We start from the raw sequence: 19,644 nt of genomic DNA on the forward strand, positions 1-19,644 counted from the left end.
CAAGTCGAAACGTATGTACGTCAGATCCACCCCCCGCGATACCCCCCCCCCCCCCCCCCCCCCCCCATTACAGAGCCCATCCTCCTCATTTCCTTCGCATTTGATTTAATTTGTTGCAAACACGGGTATCAAAAAATTTCACAATATTACCTCTAGTAAATGTCAGCTATTATTAAATACTGTAATAAAACACAGGCCTAGTAGTAGTCAATTAAACAAATTTTTACATTTCAAAGCATAAATTTAATTTAAAAAAATACACTTCTTCATGGTCGGTACGCGGTATTGTACTGTGTTCTTACCTAAGTCAGTAGTATGCTGGAACACAAGAGGGTGCTGTTGTTGCGTAATTAATAACTTTTCCATCTGTTATTGCACCTTGGCTTGACGTTTCTTCGTTTTGTTGTTTTCATGCTAGTTAAGTTAGTTGTTCCTTTCACGTTCTCCTTCCTTCGATACGGCTCCCGCGCGCTAAAGGCTAGCGCTTTGCACCTTCATACTTCCTTATTATTTTCAATTTCATCTCCACATTGATTGCTGTACGCTTACGGGACGGTTCTCGTTTTTCCTCAAGCGCACGTTTACCGCCAGACGTTGCAAATTATAAAAAGGGTAGAAAATATGCGAAAAAACCGCTACACTGACGAGAGGAGATGCGCTCAAAACTCGCGAGAACTGTGAAAATGCGGCTTCCGGCCTTGTCTGGTTAGGACAATTTGCGATTAACGTATGTCAGAAGTTTTGCGTAAAATAAAAGCGCTATCCGTAAATAATGTATATACCTGGAATTTTGACGTAAATCCGCATTCACGTAAGTCGAATTTACGTAAGTAGAGAGGTGTCTGTACTATGATTATTCAGTAAGTAGAGAGGTGTCTGTATGATTATTTTAAATTAGTGTCAGAGTATTCAAACAGTAAAAACTAAAGATGGAAAAAAAAGAACTCTTATATTGTGGTTCCGTCCGTGGTGACCCAGAGTACCATCACACCGAGTAAAATGGGGGGGGGCAAGAGAAAGACGTGCTCCAATGAAGCGCCTGTGACGCACGCGAAGGCACGCGCCGGTGACGCCTCCGGAGCGAATCCCTAGCAAGCGCGCGCGCGCTCAGCTGCACGGGGCGCAGAAGAAGAGCGCGCGACGGCGACAGGACACGCGGTGGCGCAGATCCGCTCGTGCGACCTCGTGTTGCCGGCTGCCGTCGTACCTACTACTTCTGGATCCTAAAATGTGATGCGTGTGGATTTTGCAAACTTTTAACAAGAGGAAGTTGGTGAGATCGGCGCATCTCCGCAGTCGCGACAGTCCCCGTCTACTACTGCTGGGATTATTTAATTTTATGCAGCCAGAGAGAGCGGTGGCGAAGACGAAGCAGGCTTATCAAGGAAGACAGACAGATACCAGGCAGCAGCTCACGGAAATCACAAAACGCGTTCTTCTTTTTATTTATTTTTTTTAATCTCACTTCTGTCATGTACGCTTAACAAGAACGTGCTGATGGGCCATCTGGACGCGCACTGCGACTGCTGCAAATAACCTCTGAGGTCCAGCGCAAACCGCGAGTGGGGGTCCACGCGGACGGGTGCTCGACCCCGCCCCCCAACCCTCACCGTGCCGTGTCCACTGACCCAGGATCATGACGGAGATGCTCGAGAAGGAGAACGAGCCGCAGAAACGGGAGCTCGAGCGCTCGCCGAGCACGGTGTCCGTGCAGCCGGTGTCCAAGGTAACCGAGTCCTCCGTCATTCATTTGCAGTCGTCGCGCGCTTACAGTTACCGGACCCGGCTGTCCCGTCTCGCGCCGCTCGCAAGTCCACCGTTCCTGCGAGAAGCCCGTTCCGAGTCACTGTGCGCCCTTCCCCCCGACGATGTACCCACCACGTTACCTGCCTGGAGCGCGAGCGGCGCAGCAGAAATACGTTGGCGCCTCGTGGCAGATTTGCCTCGCGCTGTATTTACTGCGGTGCTGCTAGAACAACATGTGAGAAAATGCAAATGATTTGTGCAGCACAGTGTTATAGCCGGTAGTGCTGCTGTCTCGCAGCACCTGGGTTCGATCCCCGCTCAGTCTGCGTGGAGTTTGCATGTTCTTCGGGTGCTCTGGTTTCCTCCCACAGTCCAAAGGCATGCTGTTCCCCCAGTGTGTGAGTGACAGAGTGTGTGTGTGTGTGTGTGTGTGTGTGTGTGTGTGTGTGTGTTCCACTGATGTATGGATGAGTGAGCCATGTAACTTTGTATCTAGCAGTGTAAGTCACCGCGGTGAATAAGGTGTGTGGGCTGATGACACTACGTCGAGTTCATCGGAAATCGCTTTGGAGAAAAGCATCTGCTAAATAAATATATGTAAATGTGCGCGATATTGCCTTCGCCGGTGCTGCCTGTTTTTCCTGAAGGTGATAGAAGGTATGATGCTCGCACCTCGCCTGGTTTCCTCACAGTCATTCGGAGCCACCGAGCACGGCAGCGTACAGCGTACGCTGCGTAGTAAAGTGTCCGCAGATGTGATGACATTCCATACGTCACAGCTTTTTGTTTCCAGGTGGCCTGCAGCACAATGATCTGATAAACTGTAGCGGAGCAAAACACTCAGAACTCCCTTAAAACTCCCACAACACTCGAGTGGTAATGAGGAGGAACATGATTATAGAAATATGTGTAGAAACCTGATTGATAACCAGTTCATAAGTCTCATATGTAGCACTGATGTAGCCTTATATGGAAGTTACATTTCTGTTACATTCCGTTACATTTATTTTGCCACGTTTCTTCTCTTTGTGCGCCATCGTCTGCGACGTGCGGAACGAAGGGACGTGGTAGTGTCGCTCGGCACCTTCCGGAGGGGTTGCGCGCGCGCAGATTTGCGCGCGTGTCCCGGGTGGGGTCCCCTTCGCTCCTCGCTCAGCAACGAAAAGTGAAAGATTGTTTTCCGCAAGACAGGGAGCGAGTTGTTATGGCTCATAGCTGCCTCTGTGACTCAGAAGTTCAAAGACGCTGCTGCTCCGTGGAGGAATGTCGTTTACGTCGTATGACTCATCGTCGTTTTTCTAGCGTAGTTATTTTCGTGAGGTCCGATGCGAACTGTGCCGGGTTTTAAGTTGGTGTGACGAAAGACAGGGCCTGAAGCGACCGGTGTCAGTCTCGACCTTTCGGTGTCCGTCTTGACCTTTAGGTGTCCTTACACATCTTCCAGGCCTCCTCCATCGCTCACGAACGGGCCTGTGCGTGGCGGATGGATTAACGTGAATGCTTTGCATAATTGAAGGAAAAAAAATTAAGATCCGAGTAAACCCTAGCTGAGCGTTTAGCCGTAACAAGGTAGTGCTCTTGAAAAGAAACTACTCCAAGGATTATGCTTATTTGCCTCGTTTTAGAGGCAGCCTAATGAATAAATACAATTATGAAATAATTATGCGGAAATATGTATTGTTAGTGTCGTAACCGGATATGGATTTTCAGTGAAATCGTTTGCTTCGGATTAGTTTTCGGTTTTTCGTCTGGTGCTCAAATGCTCAAGAGTTAGGAATCGCTTTTTGTCTCCACCGCCAAAGTGCACAGAAGTGTTTGCGGTATTTTTTTGATGAGCGAAAAAGTGCCGTCCGTAACAAAGCTTCACATTCCTGGCTTTTTACGGTAATTGCCACAGTGCTACGTTTTTTTTTGTTTTTTTTTTTCTCCCCCTTTTCTTTTTTTTGTGAAACGGGCAGCGGAATGATCTGCCTTGGACAGAATGAATGATCCATAAAAGGGTTTTCTACCCTAGTGTCCTTCAGCAACCATTTAGTCTAATGGAGAAACATCCAGCGTTTGTCTTAAATCACACAAATTGGGTTGTCTTCCAAATTGCAATAAAACGAAGGTACCGCGTTCTGCCAAAAAGTATCGATTTCGTTTGAACTTTCCGATTTACCCCCCAGTTTGCAAATCAAACAGGCCCCCGAAGTACGGAGTCATGCAAAATAATCAAATTGAGATCTGCCCGTTTAAGCTGCATTAAATCATTTAAAATACTTCCGGCATCTCCTCGACTAAGGGCCTGGCATAAAGCAATTCTGCGTAACCTGTACTGATCGGAGATCAGCGAGGAGCAGGCGCTCTCATTTTTACAGCGTCGGACTTGCGACTGGACAAGTCTTGACACTTTTGAGCAAAGTACTTGACCCTGTATCGATTCAGCGGCCGTCCGGCTCCGCGAAATGCGGAAACGGACGAGGGCAAAAGCATCCGCGGTGATTTGCGTTTGACCGTGCTCGTGGTATTGCGGGTACTTCTTGACTTACCCTCGCAAAAAAAATGTCCCCCAGATAAGCTTTCTGCTAAGCAAACTGACATAAATCCAGTTGGCACGCAGAGCTGTTCCCCCAGGACCGGGGCCGAATTGGTTATTTATAACCGTATTTATATTCATGGGGTTAGGAACTCGGGACCGGCGCTGGAGCGTGCGGCTCGGGGAGATCGGACGTCATCCCCGAAGACGCGGAGTCCGTCCGCCCCGTCCTGACCGAGCGCAGCCCGTACGCGGAATGCAAACACGCCAGCGGGCTCTCGTTCGGAGACGGCCCCCTTCACGGAGCCGGTCGAGTCGTTCCCGAGGAGGTGTGAGACGAGCGCGTTCGTTTGATATCCTTCGCGTGCTGGGATTGCGTCCGACACTTTTAACCGGAATCGCCTGCGGGGAAGGACCACGATTCCCGTCGTTCTCCTCAATTAACGGTGCCGAGATGCACGCAGGGGCAGGCAGGGGACGCGGGACTGCGGCTTATTAATGTTGTTTACTCTCCTCGCGCCTTCCTACCGCTGCCTTTATCCAGACGTACGCAAGGGCGCCGGTGAGGCCTGAGAGACGTGCGTAGTCGAGAACCCACGCCCACCGGCAGCTGTTGAGTCGCAAGAACCCGTAGCGGAGTCAAAGCTGTACTTATGTAGAGATACACGAGCATGGAGCATTATCTTTATGACCAAATACACACACACACACACACCATCTGAAACCGCTTGCCCCATACGGGGTTGCAGGGAGCTGGAGCCTAACACGGGGCGAAGGGTCGGAGGGGGAGGGGACACACCCGGGACGGGACGCCAGTCCATCGCAAGGCACCCCCAGCGGGACTCGAACCCCAGACCCGCCGGAGAACAGGACCCTGCCCCCCCCATCACCGAATAGTAATCCCATATAAGAGGGAAGATCTGGAGCCTGGAAGAGGAGGTTTTAGCTCAAGGAAGGGCCGGCCTTTAACAGTCATTAACATCGCTCTGTCACCAAGAGTACAACACTGTTCTTAGGCATGCAAACAATTTGCGGTTCGAGCGCAAGCCTCCGACATAAAACAGCCGCGCAATAAACAGCGCTGATGGCTTCAGGTTAATCACCTCTTCCCCACCGACTCCAAGTGACTTTCTGCTATTAAAAGAGCCTCTGATTGGCACCATTTATTGAACTGTGAGTCATAAGAGCAAGAGGCACAACTCGGGTCCCATCTTCTCCAGCACGTTATTGCCTCCCGAGAGGGGTGCCCTTTTTCCACTGCCGCTTACCATCACCGGCACGGCCTCGCATACATTTCCGCCGCTCGTCACGTTTGTTTAAATGTATATGCGCTGGCGAGGAGGGGCTGCTCAGGACGAAGGATAAGAGAGTAACCCAAAATGCGCGTCGAAGGCGCTACGCAAGGGACGGCGTATTCTTGTTCGAAGCTACGCTGCGTCAGAGTGCGTGCGGATGTGCGGAGCTCCTGGAGAGGGGAGCTCGGAGATGACGTTTCGCTCCTCGGCTTGTCCGAAGCGTGCCGGTCGGAGCGTTTGTGTCTCGTCTCTCTGTCGGTCACCCCGTTTGAAGCTGGAGAGGTCTGGGGTGCAAGGGGCAGGGCCGTGCGCGTGTTTCGTGGCACGCGTGCACAATCGTGCTGCTCTCGGCAGGACACGCAATCTGCTCGCGGTCAGCGGGCTCCGCACACACGTTCGGGACCCCGACAACTCACGCTGCAGGATGGGGGGCGCGAGATGGGGACGGAGAGAGCGAGAGCTGACGGAGACGAGCGGGTAGGGAGCGACGAAGGGCCTGGCCTTTCTGACAGCGGACGGTTCTCTTGGTATCGGCACGATTATTTCCTCGGAATACGTTTCCGGAAGAGAGACGCGTACGGCGCGTCCGCATTTTCCGACGAGCGGCGTTTAAACCGCGGAACGCTAACGAACGCGTATCGTCGGACGCGTAATCGCCGACACGAACCCGCGCACACCTACGCATATACACAAAAGCATCGGGTGTTTATTCTGCAGTTTTTCAAACGGCAGAGGGACGGATGGTGTGTCCGGAAGGAGGGAGAGCGAAAGAGACCGAAAGGGAGAAAACTTGGACACGGTTTCTCACCTTCCGTGACCTATAGAGGTTCTGCTTGACTGGAGGGCAGTATGTGACTTGCGTGTGTGCGTTCGCGTGGACGTGCCCACGCGTTGTCCGCGTAGGAATTCGGGCCGGCCGTGCCGCGCCCGGTACTCTCCGTTCGTTCTGATCTTGGCAAGACGACGGATTGCTCCGAGCGGCCGTGAGCGAGACCTACGCGGGCCGTCGGTGCAAACGGCTCTCATCGCCGCGGCACTCTTGGATTCCTCTCCGGAAAACGGGAAGCGTTTACGCCGCGGCAGCGTCTCGGCTCACGCGCAACCGCGCCTCGACCTGCCAGCCGGCTGCTTCTGTCTTTAATCATTATTTAATGCGCGGCGAGGCCTCCGTGGTTATTTTTACCCGTCTGCCAAACATCTCCCTCCCTTCATCTTCTAAGGGGACTAAGCCTGCTCAACATGTCATTTGTTCCATATTTTTCCCCGAGGATTGGGAGAGAAGTTCACGCTTAGCTCCGCATGTTGCCGCTGCATTAATGGCCTTGCTTGAGATGTCTTGTGGCTTTTACATGGAACGGGGGGGCGAAGACCTTTGAAGAAGATGGTGATGAGCTGGCAATTTAAAAAAAAAAAAAAAGACTGCATTTTAGCCACATTGGCATTTCGCTCATAAGAATCTCTGCAGCATCAGAATACCTGAGTAATTTAGGATTTTGCAACATCAGCATCACCTGTGTTCTCAGCATCTTCAGAATGGTCATTACTTTACCGTGTTTGAGGTGTTTATAGACCTCTTTATTAGATCATCTCTCTTACGCAACCAGCTGCTTGTAACCGAATTGATGTCAACGACAGTAGACGCCAAAGCGGCAACACGAAGGACCGTGACCGACGCTCGTATCCCGGGTCTTTACAGCGGTTCCTTTACAGGAACGATGATGTTCAGTTTGACTCATTTAGCAAAACCTGTGAGCCCATGAAAACAGAAGCGATACAAATGTGAGAGAGCAGCACGAAAAATTCGAAGCGATGGGAAGAAGCGTGGGATCCGATCTTCGAAGCAGTAGTCAAGTAGCAGAAAAATAAGCGAAAAATTTGTGGAATATTACGGAAGACAGGAAAATATCATAAAACGACGACTCGGTCAACTGATTTAACGGCACGCAACAGGCTGGAAACACGATCGCAGCTACGAATGGGGGGGGAAAAGAAGGAAAATCGAACGGAATGATCCAAGGGTAAAAGATGATGGGGACATTATCAAGACGATGTTGTTGCGCCATCAGAGACCTGGTGTTTTGGGGGCTTGGTAGAACTTTCGGTAAAGCGTTCAACCGATCAATCCAAACACAGAAGAAAAGAAGTCGAGGATGGAAACTCAAGTGGGACAAGATCTAATTGACCAACAATCCCGATATCATCTTACGCACAACAGCATTCGACACACAGAATGCCACGTGTATCTTCTACGATATGTGCTGTACTATTTGGACAGGATACGATTTTAAAGTGTGTGTCAAGTGTGTATTCTAACGAGTATCTGAAGTTCCGCCGAGTTTCTCCTGAAACCGAGACGCGGGAGTGGCTTAAATCTAAGGTGTCCGACGTCAGGGATGGGAGGGAAATAACATTTCTGCGATGTTCCAGGTTCGGGAAAGTCTCAGCGAATTGAGTCGAGTGATGCGAAGCACTACGGTGAAGCATCCGCTTTGGCTTTTCTCCTTCCCTTCGTTTTATGACGTGAATTTGATGTGCGGAAAACCCGTCGGGTTGAATGCGTCGCTTCAAAAGTTCCCCAAGACCCCCGACGAGTTGCGTCCGCGGTGGAGAATAATTCATAGCTCTTCACGCTGTCAAGGGCGCCTCGCTCCTGTAAGTCGCACGACGTGAGCGTAAGAATAAATGAAACGGCACAATTAGACAAGTAGACCAGCGCTACGAAATTCATCCGCTGGAGCTCTTATTCGGGTCGGGCGATTTCAGCCTTTTACGCACATGGGAAGCGTACCGAATCATCGAGGGTAAAGCACCTTTCCATACAGTGCAGTGGCAGTGACCCCCATCAGACGTGAATATTTTTCTACCTTCTGCGCCAGCCAAAGCACACCCTGACTCAGCCATGAGCTCAACAAGGTTCATACCCTGCGTGCTGCGCGGACCTTCTGTGGTGCCCGTTGACTGGTCCACGATGTTATCTGTTCAAAAATGGAGTAATTGCAAAGGCTCTCCAGGGGGCGTGGTCTGCATGGTCTGTTGTGCGGTAACTTCTTCTTCTTTTGCTTCCCCTTTGACTTTGTGTCCCTTTGCAGCTGCAGCGCCTGAAGCGCTCCCTGTCGTTTAAGTCCGTCATGCGCAGCAAGAGCGTGGAGAACTTCTTCCAGAGGTCCAACAGCGATGCCCGGCTCCCTCCGGATTTCTTTACCGACCCCCCGCCTCCGTCGCCGCCGTTCCTTCCCGGCTCGCCCCTGACCGGCGGTGGCTCTCCTACTCCGTCCCCCTCCCTCAGTCCCAATCCCTCCCTGTCCTCCCAGTCGCCGTGTCAAAGTTCCTCACCTTCCACGGCAACCAAGCCCCCAGACCAGGCCCGTCCCCTGGCGACGCATTGCTTCCAGGAGCACGTGTTCCGGCGACCGACCTACTGCCAGCTGTGCAACAACATGATTGTCGGTAGGTGACTCGGCTCATCTGGCCGGATGATTCTTGCCGTAGGGGACGAGGAAGGAGAAACTTCACAAGACACCGTGACCACGAGAGTCCCTCTGCGTAGTCCTAAATACCGGGGATGGAAAAAGTGACATGGATCGGTGTATTTAAGCTAAACGAGTCATTTCCACCACGTTCCACCGACACAGAATGCAATAGATCCAGGGAGACGGACGCTCACGTGCTCCGCTAGACGTTTGATTCAACAGCTCCCGTTGTAATTCACATCCCTGTCAAATTAATTGATAGCAGTTGCTCACGGCACCCAATTCTTCAAAGCTCCCCCGTCATGCGCTTCCTCTTCCTTTCTCCATTTCTCCTTTTTGTTTGCTTTATCTGTTCCACCTCATTACTCATACCTGATTCTCTCCTCTCAATCCCACCCTCTTTCATCTTTTCGTTTTGCCTCGAATGCTGGGTGAACATTGTGCCATCTTGGTGAATGGGAGTCACCGGGTGACGCGATATCTCACCACACATATTTAATATTCATATTATTATACCCTGTTTATTGCTTGTCTTCGAAGAAAGCTGCTTTCTTTTCAGACCAGCGCAGGGCCCTAATATCTCAGGATGAGAGCGATCAAAACTGAAAGTAACAGCTACCTGCTTCATACGAGATGAGTTTTTTGGCTTTGTGCGTCAGCAGCCTCTTCTGCTTTTGCTTTATACGTGCCAAGATATGGCTTTGCCCGTGACCTATACGTAGATGCAGAAGTAGAAAGTTAGATTCTGGGAGCTCTGCGGTATAAGTTTTGTGTTGAAGCTCTTTGTACAGATAAGTCAAGGCAGCTCAAGACCTTCCCTTCTGCAGATCTCTCTGCGTTCTAGAGCCTTGTCCTTTTTCCTCGTAGGGAACTCCAAGCAAGGTCTGCGCTGCAAAGCCTGCAAGGTGGGCGCCCACCTGTGGTGCTCCTCAGAGCTGTCTCAGCAGCCCTGCAACGGGAAGGTGAGTCCCGCCAAGGGCTGCATTGTAAAATCCATCCGGTCCATTTTCTACAAGTGCCTGGAGAAGGACCGACACCATTGACTTCGGGTTAGCCGGCGAAGAGCTTTTCGTTTCGGCTCGGTTGCGTTTAAGTGGATGCGGCGCTTTTCCCCGCACGTTCATTCTGTCTGGGGAGCCCTGATCAGAAGTCATCAGCCAACAATTTTACAAGCAGTAGGGCAGCTGCTTTATCATGCCAACGTGAAGGTCACTAATGGTAGGAAATGTTCCTGCCTCCACAGGGCTTAGACAGACTTGTTCAAGGAGGGGCGATCACCCATCTCCAGAACCAAAACTCACATAATTGATTAAAAAAAAAGTGCAGAAGTCCTCCAGTGTGGTGTCTTATGAAAAAGCAGCCAGCTTTTAAGAGACAGAACAGGCCTGTCCATAAATAGACTTGAGCTGAAGGATGAGACGACATTGGGATGAGCCGGAAGGAAAAAAAGGATTATCCGCGGTGAACCTAAGCACCCTTTTGTGGGAAGCAGAAAGGCTTTCTGATTCGAAAAGGCCCTTTCAACCTGCCTCATCCTGGCACTGCTCAGAGCTCCCTTCATAAAGCTCTCAAGACAAAAATCAATAACTTACTCAGACCTGCTGCTCGACCAAATTCGGCGCGGTGCCCTGCATGTGTTGCGCATTTCGTTTAAAAGGAGTGAATATTCAGGAGATTCTTGATGAAGCACACATTGTGATACATTTATTAAATAAAGCAGAGCAAAAGAATTACCCTGGAGAACAATGGACATGGAACTGATTCTTGGAAGGCGGGAGAGAAAACAAAGAGCAACCAATAAAGCTCCAAATTTCTCCTGTGACCAAACGCGACCGAAACAATATTCTCGGAGCTCTGCGGAAAGGAGCACGGCTGAGATTTACTGAAGCAATTTTGCAAGAGATTATACCTTTTTGATTTTCTCAGCTGTAACAAATCTCTGCGTTAGTGGCAACGAGTCAGAGCTTCTTGCGTAAGAGGCGGGACCGGTCCCAGGGAGGCAATGAAAAGCAAGCATTAAAACTCAAAAGTGAGTGAAACTCTCATCTGGAGTTCAAAGCTGAGGATGAAATTGGACAGCTTTTCGTTCGCAGATTTTTTTTTTTCTCTTCTCCCCCAACTGTTGGTAAAGGCTCCCCATCCACATTAGAGAGTAAGAACCGCAAAACTGATTTTCTCGATTTTAGAGTCCAGCGTCTTTGAAGGCGGGTTATTCCAGAACGGCCACATACGCACAACCCGATCACAAGGACCACTTTTACACTTGGCATTGTGTTCCTGAGTGCTGAGTCTGGTTCTATTAGCGCAACGCCCTAAACGCGCACAATTATTTTAGTCGCACTTGGTCGTACCAGAGAGCCAGCACCACCTCAAGATATTGAGGCAGGCAGCCAGCAAGTTTCTGGTTCCAAGCACATTCCTACAGGGTGTTCGCATACATGTTGGCCAAGGTTCCCTGGCCATGTTGAGCCCTCGCCCCCAGGGAGACGGCACTGACCGCGGAGCTCCTGATCGCGGTTGCCAGATGACCATTTATATCTCATGCTGCCGTCTGAGCTGTAAGAATCGGCCAACGCTGCGAAAGAGCGCTTCTGACAGCCGAGATGAGGAGCTCGTAACGTGCTGTTTGACAGTTACCACTGGTAGTAATCCGCATGTGAGAAACTTGCCTGTCTCCCGTACTCAGTGTCTCTTGAATGATGACTGTGCTCTTGGGCAACAACTGTTTCCACTCTTCGGTCCTTCTTGTGACCATTATTGGTAATAGACTACAGGTCAAGGTGCTGTGATTAATTCATTTTCATGTTCTCCTTCTTCCCTTCGTCCCTCCCCCTCTCTCTCAGTCCGGAGCATTCAAAAGGAACTTCAGCTCCCCGCTGCTTTCCAATGATCAGCTGCGTGCGGCCAAGGAGACCTCTGCCCCTCAAGGTACCTCTGCCCCTCCCAGGTGTTCTTCACCCCCCCGTGCCACCATCATCACCCTCCCCCTAGCAAAAAGAATATACCTCATATGGCGCTCCTCCCTCCGGTTCCATCCTAAATACACTGCAGTATTTGTAGCCCCATTCCAAATATAGTACTGCCTGTATAATACACCATTTCACACACTATCAGATCCCTAATATAGTGCTTCTCCTTCAGTCGTTCCTCGCATCGTCACCAGCTCGTCACATAAATGGAGCAGAGCCTTTACTTGGTCCGTTTCCCCGTCACTTGAAGTAGGTTCTCTCCAGTGGTAAATGGGTCGCTCCATCCACGTCGGATTAACCGCATCCACCCGCGGTGAGGCACGGCCCTCCGCGTCTTGCCGGCGGTGCCGGCGTAGCCTGTACGTGAGAGCTGGTCGTGAGGGGTTGTCTGCATGCGTGTCTCAGCAGAGCCTGGGAAGGGGCGCATGGACCCCGTGTACGCAACCCTGCGCTATGGGACCTCGCTGGCCCAGATGAGCCGCTCGAGCTTCGGCAGCGTGTCCGAGTCGCCTACCTGCAGCTTGGTACCAGGCCTGTTGTTGCTATCTGACGTTACCCTCAAGAACTGCATCTATGTTACATTGAAATTAAGGTCTAAAGTGTGCTAGATTCAGCTGGTTGCCATCTCCTGACAAACGCAGGACGAGGGAGGGGAGGAGAAGGATGAAGGCCAGCCACCCCCAGAGGATGGGAGTTTCCTGGAGACAGCAGATAAGATTGGTACTTACAGTTCACAGTGGGGCAGAAAACCAAGAGTATGAGACCAGGTTTTTTTTAATTTAAAAAAAAAAAGAAAAAAACACATTACATATGACTGTGTGTCCCATCATGGAGCGAAGGACAGTTTACAGCAATCCCAGGATACTTTCTTTCCTCCCTCTAAGATTTCACATGAGAACAGGTTGCTGTCCTTCTGACTGGAACAAACTCTTCCTTATACTTAAGATGATTGTACAGCACTTCTGTTCATGTGTACACTGTCTATGCACATACAAGTTCATATTATGATTGCAATTATCTGATGCTTACAGCATCTTACAGCGTTAAGGTACCTACAGCTTTTTACTCGTTTAACCAGCTGGGTAATTTTACTGGACTAGTTTAGGGTACTTAGGTCTTGCTCAAAGGTACTGCAGGTGGAGGTGAGATCCAAACCTGTGACCTTTGGACTATAAGCATTACAATACCAGTTGTCTCCTGGTATTATTTTGTTATGATTATTAGTATTATTAACGTGTTAGTGCCTACATGCAGAACCCAACCTTGTCATTCTGGTTTTGAGGAGAATTAGTTTATTCCCCCTTTCAAGTTCTTTTCCAAGTTACATTTTTGTAAAGCAATATGTTTGCATTTACGGTTAAACTCAGATTTCTGTTACCCTCTGTGTTTGTCTCAAAAGACTCCTCTCCGCCTGAAAATGAGAAGCTGGAATCGGAGAATGGAGTCGGTCCGAAGGTATACAGCCGGCACGTCGATAATTCGTCCCCCCCCTTCTGTGTTCCGTAGCCCTCCTTCAAATACGTCTCGGTGCAGACACCTCAACTGTTTGTCTCTTCCCCTCTATTTCCCTCCACGTCTGTGTGCCCAGGCTCCCAAGATCCACTCCATCCACACTTACGTAGCCCTCTACAAGTTCCTGCCGCAGGAGCACAATGACCTGGAGCTGCAGTGAGTGTGGGCCAGGGGTTGCGAAAGATGTAGCCTGTGTCTGTGTGTGTGTGTCTGTGTGTGTGTGTCTGTGTGTGTGTGTGTGTGTGTGTGTGTGTGTGTGTGCGCGTGCATTTTAGTCTTCATATGTCCCAATGAGCCATTGCTCCATTATGCTTTTCGCTGTACTTTTGGCCACATGCATTTGTACGCATGTAACTTCTAGATAAATTATATAAGCGTGTTTTTATATACAAATAGGTACGTCATTCATCCATATATAGATTTTCTGCACGCGGGTTTCTGTTAAGAGAAAGCGAGGGGAAAAAACTGTCAGAAATAGCAGTGCAATTTCCTTTGGACATGAAAATATAAATATGCAGTTGGCAAAGAGGACAACCGATATGCCTCCATGGGGAATACATGCAAAATTTGGAAAGAATCTAGTTTAAAAAAAAAAAAGAGTGCGGAAACACTGAGAAGCAGCAGCGAGAATCATTTAAGAATTTGGGCGCAGGCTTTGTGTGCGTGTGAGAGGTATAAGGGTGGTGGAGAGTGGGAAGGCTGAGAGCAGTAGGAGCGCGCCCACTACACTCCACCAGGCCATCTGCCGTCCTGCCAGGGTGTACAACGCGTGTCCCTCGTGCTCTGCGGATTGGGCATCTGTGGTCCTCGGTACGGTGGAGTGGATTCAATCCGAAAGGACCGCGTACCGAGCGGAAGCCCGTAGCAAGGCCCGCGACGCCACGATATTCCGAGCAGGACACATGGTGTACTAATCAGGCATTTCGGAAACCTTAATTATGTCTAATGAATTTTTTTAAAAAATGAACACATTTTGGACCCACGACAGAGAAATATCTTATTTTCGATCTGAAACACTGCTACTACATTTTAAAACATACTGGACATATGGTAGACGCGTATGGGGGTTGGGGGCGCGGGGGCGCGGCGGCGCAGCGGGTTTGGCCTGTGCCTCCTCCCTGGTGGGTTTGGGGTTCAAGTCCCGCTTGGGGTTCGTTGTGACGGACTGGCATCCTGCCCTAGGTGCATCCCCCCCCCCCGCACCGCCGGGCTAGGCTCCGGCCTGTCGAAACCCTGCCCACGACAAGCAGCTTCAGTCAACACGTGTGTGTGTATTGGGGTTATAATCATTCATTGTGACAAAGGTATTTGGCTTTATATTTGATACCCATCCCTCAAACAATGGGGTTAATTCATTCTGTGGAATGACCCAGTCATGCCAGTTCCCATTGTGAGTGCGCCAAACTACCATTATTTCTAATAGGGGGGAAAAAAAGTATTGGTTCCAGGACAAAATATCCATCACCTGAAATTTTTCACTTTTTCTACCCGTATTCCAGCTTGAAAATAACCTGAAAGCTCTGCAGCTGCGCTGCCTGCGGACTGACGTTTTTTCTCTAAAGCTATCGTGTGAAACGTAATATAGACGATTCATTTTATTGCCTGAACTTTTTATGATCGTTTCCCCTCATTGAGCTGTTTTGTAACCGTGTGCAAGGCAGACTGAAGGGCGCAAAGCAACCGCATTCCACTGGGACCGAATTGTTTCTTTTAAAAACTGCGTCTGGCTGAAATAATGAGAGCAAAGGCAACCGGTCGTTCTTACATCAACTCTTTTTTTCCCACCCTTCGTGGATGTAAAATGACCGCATGATGGGCAAAACGCCATTTTCCTGAATCATAAGCTCGTCGTATGGTAAAGGGTGGAAACGTTCATAAGTCATTGCGTACTTGCGGAGCTCAGCTGAGATAACATCAGTTGTGGACTGTGGGGAAAAAAAATGCATTGGTTAATTTACTCCGCGATTTTTGTTTGCGGTGTAACATACCCTAAAGGATGCAAACGTATTAAACCGCATGGTCCGGGGAGCGCGGGTTGCTTGGATACATTCATTATATAAATAAGAAACTCTAATTATTCACTTTACTGTCCCGCAGCGCTGAGGCACCACTAGGACACATCAAACAACACTCCTGTTCGGCATGCATTATGGGACACAGCAGTGCTTATCGTTGTAAGTGTGGGATTTCTGCAGTGCGAATTAAAAGTACATTTCTTTAGTTGACCTCTTTTCTTTTCTACCAGTCCTGGCGATCGAGTGCTGGTCATTGACGACTCCAACGAAGAATGGTGGAAGGTGGGTAAGGAGCGATCCCGAGGGAGCGTGTGCCCTATTTCGCAAAGTTTAAGCCACACCGCTCTGCGGGGGGTCTCCATTTTCGCTTAAAAGAAAAAAAAAAAAAAGTGATTAACTGTCTCAGAAATATAATTAGAATGAAACGGCAGTGCTCACAAGACACACCCTAATCCTTCTATTGAGCATGCAGAGGTGGGCACCAACAAACTTATGTGGCCTTCAATTCCCACAGGGGAAGTGTGGAGATAAGGTGGGCTTCTTCCCTGCAAACTTCGTCCAGAGGGTCCGCCCTGGTGAACGGGTTTGGAGGGTCATCCAGGGCAACCATGGCAGCAGAGAGATGGGCCAAATGATCGTGAAAGAGTCCCAGGTGATGTAAACCTTAAACTCACCCCCAACTCATCAAACCGCTGTCCTTTGTGTTGTGCTCAGAGTCCTCTATCATTTCAGTTACATTTATGTATTGAATGATCTTGACGAACGACCGGCCGGTTTTTCAACTCTGCGCTTTCATGTAATTGTATTGCTTGTACCCTTGCTCTTCTTGCTCCTAATCTCTTCTCTCTATTTATGGCTTCAGATCTGTGTGGGGAAAAGTGAGGAAGACAGCAGTGGATTCCTGAAGGTCAGCAGTGGGAAAAAGAGAGGCTTGGTCCCTTGCGACTCGCTGGAGGAAATATGAAAGCCTGTGGTAGTCCGCTCACCTGCATTGCACCATTTCCTCCCATCATCTGACCCTTACGCTACCTAAAAGTCACGGGACAGCCCTCCGAAACAGTTTATCTCTCAACATTCATCAAGAGAAAAATTATATGATGCTGAGGAAGGAGGCTGCAGGGACTTCTGAGCAACTAGACCACGGTATTCCTTCCTCCGAATGCCACCTGCAGACTTGAGTCAAAATCCCTACCCATCGACACCGGACGGAGAACCAAAAGGAACGGCATCTCTGAGCTATGCAGACACTTGGATTTCCAACTTATGGCTATACCGTCCTTCTGGAGTCACTGTATTTGAGCCAGTGGACTAGCTCATTTGAGTATCTGCCACAGTGATGAAGAGAGAGCTGGGAGGCACTAGCTGAGACTACTCACACCCAAGTACAAACCCACAAGAGGGAGAGTCACATTCGAGGCGCTGATGGCCGTGCTTTTTCTGTGTGGACGCTTTGTCCTCGGTTACACGTTACCAAGGTGAACCAGAGGGTGGGACACGTCCCCAGAGCGGACAACGTGGCTGGAGATTGCATCGGAGGGATGCTGCTCCGTGTGCAGTCGTCTGTATTGGAGGATTTCGTATGGAACATTTGAGCTACGGGGCCGTATCTCAGGTCCACGCCGGTAGAGTAAAGAGTAACATTCAGGCGTACCAATGAAATCGGCTCCTCTTTTTGTCTTTTTGTCCTTTGCGACGCTATAAGCTGGGTCCCTGGGAGGAGCTAACTCCAGCCAATTTTAGATGTGCAGCTCCACTTGCTATTTCTGTTAATGGAATCACTCGCCTCAGTTTCTGCAAGAACGCAGCTTGGACATTAACACGGGCTCTAAAGGACGCAAAAGTAACGACGATGCAGGTCAAACAACCTCTGGATTTTTCCTGGCACCCTATGCTAGATTAATGACGTTCAAAATTCTACATACAAGGGTTTAACGGGTCTACCGAACAACTTGCATAGTTCAGGCAGTTCAACTTAAAGCACAAATCACTGTCGCTGGTGATACAAACTGAAAAGGTAACCTGCAGGTGAGTTTTTATTATACTAGTAGTAGGCAGTATGATGCCATCCTTAGATACACATTCGTACAGCATGAAAATGTATGCATATTACACTTGTGAGCCTAACATGTTGAAATCCAGTTATAAAATTCTCTTTTCAGTCTTTCACTGTTAAATGACTTAAGGAAAACTGAGGGCAAATGAGAAGGGCCCGCTCGTAGCCCAAATGGCAAGCGCGTGAACCGATACGTGCCGAGACCCGATTATGTAGCTCGACAGAAGAAGACGTGACCCGGATTCCTCAGGGACTGTGGTGCGGGGGTGGTGTTTCGAGTAGATCCGTTGCTCGTTTTCGTGTCAGTCGACTGGATAGCTGCAAGGGGTCTCCTGCAAAACAATTAAGGCTCTATTCTGGTGTCAGTGCCTTTGATAGGAAGGTCACATCCCTCATTCATTCATGTCATGAAATATGCTCCGCAGCCCCTTTTAAACCTTTCGTGAGTCCTTGACAGACTTTTTCTAGTCCACATAATGTTCTTACTGGGACTAAGTGAAGGCAACTGACTCTTGTGAGATACAGAAGCAGCTCAGAACCATAGTGTCTGTAGTTTGTTTGTGAAGACTCCTTCTGCCGTACTTAGCGGAACGCTTTCACGCCCGGTGGGTACATTATCTCGTATTATTCACGACAGTTATAATGAGTTATTTAGTGATATGGCTACCTTCACGTGAAGTGACTGCCGTCAAAAGTTGAGACTTTTTACAACAGTTTTTATAGCTGGTTGTCTACTGAAGCATTTTAAGTAAAGGAACTTATACATGTACTTCTGGGATTTAAACTGAAAACCTTTCCTAAAGTCCAGAAAACCACCGCTCGTTGGCTGAGTAGGTAATAATGCATTTTAAGACGCAGCGAACGGCGATGGTCACGGGAAGAATGTGACGTATGTAGTGAATAAAAGCGATCTTTATATCTTATATTTTTAGATATAAGAAAGAATATGTACATTTTGGAAGCTCTCACAAATGCATTTCCCAGCTGTGAAGGGGACAGTATTTCACATCTGATCTTTTTTCTTTGTACAGATGGCACATGTCCATAGAGACACTTGGTAGGAAAACAGCAGTTAGGTACTGTTTCAAGTTCTTTTTTTTGTAATCTCTGAGGATGTTTATTTACTCAGCTGTCGAAGCAAGCCATTTTACACTCGGCAATAATGAACTTCTGCACCCTGTTCTGTAAGATAATATGCATCCGTGTAAATATACACAAAGAAGCCATTAGTTTTTTGCTGTTGTGTGTTGTTGTGAAGCATCCACTGGGAAAATGCAGAATGTAATGATTACTGATTTAATTAATGATGCTCTGATGGGGTCATGCAGCAGCATCTAGCGTCATTAGCAAAGCAAGTTGGTTGTGATAGACCTGTGCACCTTAACGGGCCACATTCTTGCTGGTTTCGGAGTAAATTATTGTACGTAGGCTTTAGTTGCCACTGTGCTGTCTGGGCGAAGAGCCACTGAAACGTCACTTCAATAAAAACCCAGAATATAACATATGGTCATATGGTCATTTGTTCACTCTCCCTTTTCAGGCTTTCTTGAATTGGGCTAGGATGTGTGAAAATGTCAGGATATTCAAGAAACTGAATTAAGTAAAAGGTCACTTTGGATCGTTGGATGAAACGCTCAGCCAGGTGAGGTGTTGGGTCTGCAAGCTGGAGGCTGTTTATCGTTTAGTCTCTCAATGCACGCTTCAGCCCAAATACAGCAGAGAGACACCGCAGCGTTGCAAAGCTTACGCTTCTCCCCGACAGTTCGGTAGCATGTTATCTCACATGTGGAACACCATGATGTTAGCAGTTTTCTCTTGGATATCAAAAAAAGAATCGCAAAGATCCTCTTGCCTGCTGCCACAGGCCACCATCTCAACTCGAGTAAGTGGTTGGAGGGTCCAAGGCTACTGAGCGACACTTTTTTTTTCTCCTTTTATTATCTCCCATTAAAAATAGACTATACAAATACAACATTTGCAAACAAAACAACCGCGATACCATCGCAACTCAATATAGTAAAGAAAACAAGATAATACAGACAAAAATCAATTAAAAAAAAAAAGTT

The 19,644-nt window shown here is 48.8% G+C and overlaps 1 protein-coding gene across 3 annotated transcripts; it reads left to right on the plus strand.

Annotated features, from left to right (window-relative positions):
• Window positions 1-1,112: 1,112 nt before the first annotated feature.
• On the plus strand, window positions 1,113-19,065 carry LOC108941846 (SH3 and cysteine-rich domain-containing protein 2-like). Of its 3 annotated transcripts, none has more exons than XM_018764728.2 (11): window positions 1,113-1,726; window positions 8,649-9,006; window positions 9,897-9,991; window positions 11,873-11,957; window positions 12,404-12,522; window positions 12,640-12,718; window positions 13,398-13,453; window positions 13,587-13,666; window positions 15,756-15,807; window positions 16,040-16,177; window positions 16,388-19,065. In XM_018764728.2, the coding sequence occupies exons 1-11, from the start codon at window positions 1,637-1,639 to the stop codon at window positions 16,487-16,489; spliced, it is 1,254 nt and encodes a 417-aa protein (XP_018620244.1). In that variant the 5' UTR covers window positions 1,113-1,636; the 3' UTR covers window positions 16,490-19,065. The 3 variants fall into 3 exon arrangements, with proteins under 3 accessions (XP_018620244.1, XP_018620245.1, XP_018620246.1); XM_018764729.2 differs by having other exon boundaries at window positions 12,407-12,522; XM_018764730.2 differs by lacking the exon at window positions 1,113-1,726 and adding an exon at window positions 5,831-6,036.
• The last annotated feature ends 579 nt before the right edge of the window (window positions 19,066-19,644 follow it).

The sequence above is a fragment of the Scleropages formosus genome, chromosome 8 (assembly GCF_900964775.1).
Source record: "Scleropages formosus chromosome 8, fSclFor1.1, whole genome shotgun sequence".
Taxonomy (NCBI): Eukaryota; Metazoa; Chordata; class Actinopteri; order Osteoglossiformes; family Osteoglossidae; genus Scleropages; species Scleropages formosus.